The sequence below is a fragment of the Pteropus alecto genome, unplaced genomic scaffold (genome assembly GCF_000325575.1).
Source record: "Pteropus alecto unplaced genomic scaffold, ASM32557v1 scaffold60, whole genome shotgun sequence".
NCBI lineage: Eukaryota > Metazoa > Chordata > Mammalia > Chiroptera > Pteropodidae > Pteropus > Pteropus alecto.
This window is the reverse complement of record NW_006430726.1, coordinates 5,573,061-5,582,141: the sequence shown is the minus strand read 5'-3', so window position 1 is coordinate 5,582,141 and position 9,081 is coordinate 5,573,061. Positions and strand designations below refer to the sequence as shown.

The window sequence follows — 9,081 nt, the reverse complement described above, 5'->3', positions numbered from 1 at the left end:
AACGGGTTCTTTCTGAGTAATTGGAAATAAACCTGCCTGTGTTCTATTACATAGGGAGGATGTTATTCTATTGAGATTTTAGAAATGTACGTATGTACAACTATACCCATATAAGCAAACCAGCTTGAAGTAGATCTAAAAAATGGCATTTTCTTTGACAATATGACTTAACCTGGGGGGAAGGCCTGACCCCCCGATTCAGAATAGCATTGCTGCTTCAGTGGTGGCAAGTCTCTCGGAGCCTAGTGTTCGTATAAACCTAAGTGACCAAAGGAATATCTTAAGCGACTTAGTATAAATATGCACATTTTTCTGCCAAAATAATCATGTTAAATAATATTTAGAGTTGTCGAATAGTTATTCAAGATGACTCTACAACTTTCAAATACATCTATGCTATAATTACATTTCATCTGTTTAAAAAGATATAATATTCACGCACTACAGTTTTATGCGAGCGCCGTCGGCGGGGCCAGTTCACAGCCGCGGAAGAGGCTGGTGTCCCTCTGCGACCACTGCAAGGGCAAGATGCAGCTGGTGGCCGATCTGCTGCTGCTGTCGAGCGAGGCGCGGCCCGTGCTCTTCGAGGGCCCCGCCTCCGCCGGGGCCGGCGCCGAGTCCTTCGAGCAGTGCCGGGACACCATCATCGCGCGCACCAAGGGGCTCTCCATCCTCACCCACGACGTGCAGAGCCAGCTCAACATGGGCCGCTTCGGCGAGGCGGGGGACAGCCTGGTGGAGCTGGGCGACCTGGTGGTGTCGCTGACCGAGTGCTCCGCCCACGCGGCCTACCTGGCGGCCGTGGCCACGCCGGGAGCGCAGCCCGCGCAGCACGGCCTGGTGGACCGCTACCGCGTGACTCGCTGCCGCCACGAGGTGGAGCAGGGCTGCGCCGTGCTGCGCGCCACCCCGCTGGCGGACATGACCCCGCAGCTGCTGCTGGAGGTGTCGCAGGGCCTGTCGCGCAACCTCAAGTTCCTGACGGACGCTTGCGCCCTGGCCAGCGAGAAGTCCCGGGACCGCTTTGCGCGCGAGCAGTTCAAGCTGGGCGTCAAGTGCATGAGCACGAGCGCGTCGGCGCTGCTGGCCTGTGTGCGCGAGGTCAAGGCAGCACCCAGCGAGCTGGCGCGCAGCCGCTGCGCGCTCTTCAGCGGGCCGCTGGTGCAGGCGGTGAGCGCGCTGGTGGGCTTCGCCACCGAGCCGCAGTTCCTGGGTCGCGCGGCGGCCGTGAGCGCCGAGGGCAAGGCGGTGCAGACCGCCATCCTGGGTGGCGCCATGAGCGTGGTGTCGGCCTGCGTGCTCCTGACCCAGTGCCTCAGGGATCTGGCGCTGCACCCCGACGGGGGCGCCAAGATGTCGGACCACAGGGAGAGGCTGAGGAACTCGGCCTGCGCCGTGTCTGAAGGCTGCACCCTGCTATCTCAGGCTTTAAGGGAGAGGTCTTCGCCCAGGACTTTACCGCCAGTGAATTCCAATTCTGTGAATTAGCACCCACCCACCTGCAACCACCCCCCTTCTTCCACCCCCAGACTAAAGGAAGATACTTAATGTCTGCCCCTCTCCATTTATACCAAAGAAATCATAGCTGAAAGTTCCCTCTCCCCCCTGCCCTGGCCCCGTGTTAAACGCTGGAGAGGAATCTTCCAGAAGGCAGGGCCGCGCGTCCAATTTACAGGCACGTCGGAGGGCCCGGTGCGCCGCGTAGGGAGGGACCTGGAGATGGACGACGCGCATCTGCTGGTCGCGGTGTTACCCTCGTCCCAACCCAGCCCCTCTTCAGGAATCCCTCAGCTAAATTTTATTATTAATTAATTGGGCAGGAAGGAGGTCATGGGTTCATTTCTTTTTTGGTCTTTTTTTTTTCCTAATTAAAAGAAAAGTTACCTCAGTTTTCACTCCTTAGACATGGATGTAGCTACCTTTTTGTATGTTGTTATTTTTTTAAGTTGGATTAGGCGTATACTTGGTGTGGAAAGGGTATGACTTTGCCATGTGATTTGCAAATGGGGGAAAAGCTACTGTGAGTGTGTGTTTTATTTTTTAATTTACACTATAGAGTGATTTTTTTCCCCCCAATGTCAAGTTTTTACCTTGCATGTACTGGAGTATTTATTTCATCTATTAAAATGTTATGTTTCTCAGACGGCTTTTTGTAATTACTGTGGATTTTCAATAACGATGTTGTGTGCCGCATTTCACCTCTGGAAAGGCACCCCGGAAAGTCGGCTTCAGTAGCAGTGAGGTGGGTCCCCAGTCCCCTTTCTACTTTTTCCTCCAGCTAACCCATGTGCTACTTCTTTGAACAGCCTAGAGTTCAGGAAGAAGGCAAGTCTGATTTGTGTCCTGCCTGTCTCAGATGAAGGCCCGTCCTCACCCTGTGCGTAGGCCGGCCTCCCCAGGCCACAAGGTCTGCAGCGGAACTGAACATACTGTCCGTCCAGAGAGTGTGCCGCCTGTCATGTAGACAGGTCTGTTCAGACCTGATCCGGTCACTCAGGATATCAGAAGAAAGCAGAGAGGGTTCTAGATTGCTTAATAAAGGGACGTGTATTCCGGAAGTGTTAAGAACTTTCTAGGATCACAATGTAATTGTGGGGAAAAAGTTTATTTTGTGACCTAGATCTAAGATATGCCCTGGTTGACTGTATGCTGGAAGAATGCTTTGTTAATTGAAATTTGGAGTTATTTAACATTAGTTCATCCTTTCTACAAACATTTTAAGACAGAAATTTGGGAGCAGGGAAGGGATATATAATTTTGCTGAGCCTGGTGATGTTTTGGACATTTTCCCGCCGAAAGTACAACAGATTTATTTGGAGTGATTTCCCTGGGAGAGCCCCATGGATAAAAATTGATGTGTGCTTGAAACTTGCTCAGTGTACAGTTTTGTTGGTATTTGTTGTGCCTTTGCAGTTCCCATGGATCTGAAAAGAAAGAATTTTTCACCATAATATGTTAGAGAGGGAAGTCATATTGACTGTTTTACTTGAATAGATGTCTTTACTGTGAGAAAGTCATATTCAACTTGTCAAACGTCTTGTAAGACTAAGACTGTTTAGTTTCTCTGAATTTGAAGTTTGAAAAGTCTTAAAATCTTTTGAAAAAATCGGTCGAGGAAACTAGTGTTTTTCTCTCTTAGGTCCTGATAGATTTAACTTTTGAAAGTCTTTAAAAGATAAAAATGACCTTGAGAATGCTCTATCTCCTCTCCCTGCCCATCTTTGCAGTCCAGATCAGTCAAGTTCAGCAAGTATTGGGGGACAGGAAACACTAACCCATGTACTGATGACAATTCCGTGTGCCTATAGGGATTTTTACTTATTTCTATGTATTGTATTTCCATAGTAATGCTAGAGTTTATATGGTTCATTGACCCTCTGCAGATCACAAAGAATGAACTGAAAGGAACAAAGAAAAATGAAATTAAGGCCAGAAATCCATAAATTTGATTAGGAAAAAAGAATTGCCAATTGTTCTTTGGACGCTTTTCTTGCAGAAGCAAGCTGCAGTTTTCAGGACAATGCAGGCCTCCCCCTCAGACCCCCAATCACTTTCCCTCTCTATTTGGGTGCCCCCAACTAGCTACTCACGCAATTAATTGTAGAAATTCTTTTTCCTTTAGCGAAGTGATAGTTGCTGTTAACGTTTCTGTGTATTTTTAAGGTTTTCACTTAATATTCAAAATCTCTGAAACTGAAGTTAAATTTCAGTGATGTGTTTACCTTTTTTTTCCCCCCTGTCCCTAAGATAAAAGGTTAGGGGTTTTCTTCCAGCAAGTGGCTTGAAGTGAATTCCGCTTGGAAACCAGCACAAAAAACGCACAGCATCCATGTGTCTGTGTCGCTCGCCTGGGCACGGATCTTAGGCATTTTAACTTTCTTCCAATGTACCAGGTTGCTAAACTCGTTTTTAAAATAGCCCTGATTTTTAAAAAGGAGCATCTCAGACCTATTTCACTGGGTTTAATACGGTCGCAGAGATACTGGTTCCAGGAATAAAATTACGATGGCCTGATTTCTTTTTTTTTTTTTTCTCTCTTTTTTTTCATTAAACCACACTAGAGTTCATTTACAATCCTTAGGCTCATCTGACTTCCCAGGGCAAGTTTTCTTGCACAGCCTTAATGGGCACCATCTCGATCAGAGATGTTGAAAACCTTCCTTTGAATGGTCATGAGAAGGAAATCATTATGGCCAAGTTCTCAGAACAAAAGCCATTATTTCTGACAGTCACCCCAAGTAAATGGGACAAAGGCTTTCAAACACAACACTTAACTAGAAGGCACAGCTCAGACTTTCATTGGTTGTTTCAAGCTCGGCCTTTTCCTATTCATTCTGGGTTGGTGTTAGGAAATGCAAAAATGACACGTGTGTGTCTATTTCTTGCCCGGCCCCCCATCTCCACGACAGTTGTTTTTTCTAATAGTCATATTTCTCAAAAAAAAAAAAGTTTAGAGTTTTATCGTTCTGGAAGCATCAGTTACATGTGATTGGTTATTTTACAAAACTTTTTTAAATGCTGGCATAGAGATCTAAAATATTTGGCAGTTCGAAACAGCTAATTTTAACAGAAACACCTGTTTTTCGGAATGCCTGTGACTATGGTAACATGCAGATCAGGCGGAGGATTTGAAAACGACTGCTCCGTGACTGTGAAAGGACCTAGGGACAAATCTCCCAAAAGCCTCAGCAGTACTTTTACCTGTGGGGCTGCCCTCGTGGGGCTGCCCTCAGGGCTCAGGTTTCTGGCACCTGGACGAGCCCTTAAGGAGACCATCCCTGGGTTTCCAGTGTGGACACAGATAATCGTGTCCTCTCCAGGCAATTTTTTTTTTCATGAGTATGCGTGCAATAAATTGGCCTAAATAGGGTGTTTTCTTTAGGGTCGTTTGCATAAGTGAAATAAATGTGTGTGTACAAGATGCCAGCAACGAGTATACATAAGCAAGTAGTAAAGTTGTTTCTAGAAATGACCGTTTTAGTGGTAGTTCATTCAGCAAATATTTATTGGGGGCCAACTGTGTGTGCAGCGCTGTGCTGGGCCCTGGGTGCAGCTGTGTGTGGGACATGGTTCCCTCCTCGGGCAGACTCCGTGCCCCCGCGGCGTCTGCAGCATCCTCGGCCCTCCTCCAGGCCCACTGGGTCAGAAATGGGTGCAGCAGTGTGGGTTCATCAGGCCGCCGGTGATTCTGGTACATGCCCAAGCCGGAGAGCTGCCAGCCTCGGGGCCTGCCGCTGTCTGTTCTCCGCTGACTCTGGAGGTCCCTGTATCAGCGGCAGGCAGGTCTGCCAGTCCTGGTTTGCTCAGGTATCAGTTCTGGATATTGTGAGCCCTTTTCTTCAGATAGAAAAGTAAATTTTGTCTCTCCTGCCAATTGGAATTGGCAGGTTTTTTACGTGTGTGCGTGTTCACAGCTACAGAGTTCTCTCCCTTCACCTGCCACCCCTTCGAGATGAACTTAAGTCCTAGTAAACTGGCAAATGCGCTTTCTATGTTTTTGCATGTTGTTGACTCCTGTCCTGGAAAACTGCAACCAGCAGACGACCTAATTGGAAATCAACTCTTTGGCCCTTTGGCTGCCCAAGAAAGGGCACTTCACTGTTGAGTTTGTAAAGCGCTCTATTCAGAACCAAATGAGGTGTCTGAGGACTCCGAGCTCCTGTAGGGATCACGCAGGGAGTGGCCCTTTGAGGCCCCCCAGGGAACCAAGGTTCTGGGCAATCCTTCAGAGCCGCCCTGCGCACAGGGTGGTCCTGGGAGCCGGGGTTGGTGTCATCACCCAAGAACTTGGTGACTAGCAGACGCCAGGCCCCACACAGGCCTCCCCAGCCCGAATCTGCCCTTTGGCAAGCTCTGCAGGTGACTTCTGGGCACATTAATTTTTTTTTAGATAATTTTCATTTTCCGATTACAGTTGGCGTACAATGTTATATGAGTTTCGAGTGTAATAGTGATTCGACATTTATATAAATTACGAAGTGACCACCCACATATGTCCGGTGCCCACCTGACAGCGCACTCGGTCCAGTGTTACTCACCGTGTTCCCCACGCGACACTGCACATCCCCGTGACTCCTTTGTAACCACCGATTTGTACTTCGCACTCCCTTCCCCTTTTTCGCCACCCTGGGCGCAGTAACTTTGAGGAGCACTGCTCTAGGAAATAAATGTCGCGGCCGTGACCCAATCGTGGCTTTAGTCTGTGCTGCGGGAACGTAGCCGTTGCTGAAGTTTATTGAGATCGCTTCAATCTGTCGGCACATTTGCGTATGCTATGTCATCGTGGCCTTAGAGCAATCATGTGAGGTGGGCAGGTCGTACTCATGGTGCGTGTCGTCTAAACATTCGTACGCCATTTTCCTGTTGTACAAGTTAAATATTATGATGAACTTGCACGACATGGGATGAGCTCCGTAGACCAGTTCTGTGGACTTCATAAGGTCGTCAAGAGGCTTCTCTAAAACTTCATGTAAATGACAGTTTCCTCTGATAACCTTGCCTTTACCCTCCCAGTAATTTGATGCAGCAGATACTGTTGTGATGGCCTCAGGGTGGGCCCCGCCTAAAGAGCATAGCCCAGTCTTCTGTTCTATGTGGCAGACCAACCGGGTCTCTGAAACCCTAGACGTCTTCAGTTCTTAACACCACAGTCACTCTGACATTTCAGACTTCAGGGAGGAGTTTGAATGCTGATGTAGACTTGTTAGCATAACTTAAAAGATGAATCCATGTACTGATTCTCGCCTTTATTCGTTAATAACATACCTGTATCCAGATCATGCTGAAGGAGGACACAGAGGGAGCGTTTTTAATCCTGCGATTCGGGAAGGGAAGTGTCTGTGCTCTGCGGTCAAGGTCAGCGAGCGTGCCCCGAGACCCTTCTGCTCGCTTCGCAGCGCCGCCTTACCTACGTGTTAAGTTTCTGACCTTTGTCTAATTTTCGTGAGTTTCAGATGCTGCTCAAGATAACTAGTCTAGTAAAAAAATCACGAACTAGCTGCCTTGGTTACGTCATCAGTCAGTGTTTTAGGAGATGAGACCAATGCCACACCTCTGACATGGAGGGGACTGTAGGACGCCACAGCCAGTGCCGCGCTGACCGATGCCTTTTCTTCTTTTCGATGACCACCAGCTTCCTGTTCTAAATGAATTGGCAAGTCATTCTCACACCTTCCTTCAGGGAGAATTTTGGTATAAAGATTTTTTCCTCGAAGTTTCTTGGTGGCTAGGTTTTGCTTAAACATTCCTTTTCCTATAAGCTCGATGGTAAAGATATTTTTAAAGACGTAAATACGATTCTAGTTTTGTCGTCACTGAGAATTTTTAAAGTTGTTAGTAATGCTATGGAAAATTGTCTGTAGAACTGACGAAAATAGATCATCTGATTATCTCAGCTGTCTTGGCAATTTCTAAGATCCCGTTTCGCTAGGTACAGTCTCTGTTGTGTGGGCCTTAGATAGATGTGACTTGTTACCGCAGAGAGTTCCGTGAAGATGGCTCTAAATCCAATTCGGCTCAGCCACAATGACCGATAACTCAGGAAAAAATAGGAGTTTCCTCCTCCAGAATACCCATGCAACTAAAGCACAGCTATCGACAGAATAGATAGGAAATCATTTTAAAGATGACCCTGCAGGGTAGCTCATGTTCCGGTTCCTCTGTCCCTCACTCTCTGGGGCTCAGCCCAAAGCTTCCTGTCCACTAAGATTTCTAGAAACACCAGCAACTCTTGATTTCACTGGGACTTCCTGTTTCATCCTGGGCAACCACAGAACACCTGAAAGATCGGCACTAATAATAGGGAAGGGTATGACACTGTCCTCACTAGGGTCAAGCGGCTGCTGATGAAATGACACTGAAGCATTAGTTGGGTCTAGAATAGTGTTGGGTTAGCAAGTCCAACGTTAAAGCATTTCTGATTTAGTAAACATTTACTGGGCGTCTGGGACAGTGTTAGGCACATTCTCTCTAGTCCTCAAAGAGCAACGACTCAAAGCCACAGGGTAGTAACTGTTAGGTGTGATCACAGAGCCCCATCATTTGTCTTCCTCGGCAAAATCAACGTGAGAGGCCGTTTGTCTTCCAATAGAGACGGGTTCCTGGTCCACCGCCCCATTGCGTTCCGTCTGCATAACCGCAGAAACGTGGGCCTGGGAGAGCGGGGCTTTTGGGGTCCTTGTTTGGATGACTGAGAGGCACATAGGCACCGCCCCGACTCACCAGAGCATCTTCCCTTTAGGTTCGATAAATGGTTTTAGTATCGGGGGGCCCTTTACTTCCTGGACTCATGAAGATCATTCACTTCAAATGCTACAAGGATTTTGAATGTGCCTTTAAAAACGTGAGCCCATTCGATATTTTCCATCACATTCCGAGTGGCGTGAACGTCGGTGGACTGTGCTGAGAGACGAGCTGTATGTCATTTTATTAGTTTGAGAAGTGAATTCTGCAGTGTCTCCTGGGAGTTCATTTAGAGTTTTTGAAGGACTTCCTAATTGCCTAACCTAAATTGTTCCTCCTGCATTGTTTTTGGCCCATTTTTTTCTGGCCGAGAAGAGAATGGCTCACAATCCCCGCAGAGTGCAGGACGTTCGCTGGCGCCTGTTGGGAGCCCCACCCCGGGGGGTTTCGGCAGTCTCCGGTAGACCTACCTTAAGAGCGATTTTGTAGCAGAAGTCAGAAGGCGGAGATGAGCTCGGAATGTTGTAGATGTGAGAAAAGGAGCAAAAAGTCCACGAGGCCAGGACGAGCACCGTGGTCAGGGTTGCTGAGGAGGCCGTGGACTGGGTCTTCGCTCGCCCCGACCCTGCGGTCCTGAGCTGACCGGCCCGCGGGAGGGATGCTGCCATCGGAACCGGCCCTTGCTGCTCTCGGAGCCGGGCGCCCACACAGAATCTAAGTGGAGATTTCACTGAGTTTCTTTTCTGTGCAGCCGGAGGGGAGTTTTCGGTTCGAGACTACAGGAGCCTTACGGAGTGGGCTCAGGTCCAGGGTCTAGGGATCGTTTGCTTTTCTGCTCCTTGATTTTGAGTAGCGTCGATGCAGCATGGAAGGCTGTTCCTGGACTGGGTCTGCTCAGCA

The 9,081-nt window shown here is 48.3% G+C and overlaps 2 protein-coding genes across 4 annotated transcripts in view; both read left to right on the top strand.

Moving 5' to 3' along the window:
• The window catches only part of CFAP161 (cilia and flagella associated protein 161), a 68,731-nt gene that overhangs the window by 5,814 nt on the left and 53,836 nt on the right, over positions 1-9,081 (top strand). The window lies entirely within an intron of this gene.
• Positions 459-2,143, top strand: TLNRD1 (talin rod domain containing 1). The gene has a single exon (XM_006905317.1). The coding sequence runs from the start codon at positions 529-531 to the stop codon at positions 1,486-1,488; it is 960 nt and encodes a 319-aa protein (XP_006905379.1). The 5' UTR covers positions 459-528; the 3' UTR covers positions 1,489-2,143.

Excerpts from the sequence above, each read along its gene's own strand:
- TLNRD1 (XM_006905317.1), top strand. The coding sequence starts at position 529 with ATGCAGCTGGTGGCCGATCTGCTGCTGCTGTCGAGCGAGGCGCGGCCC.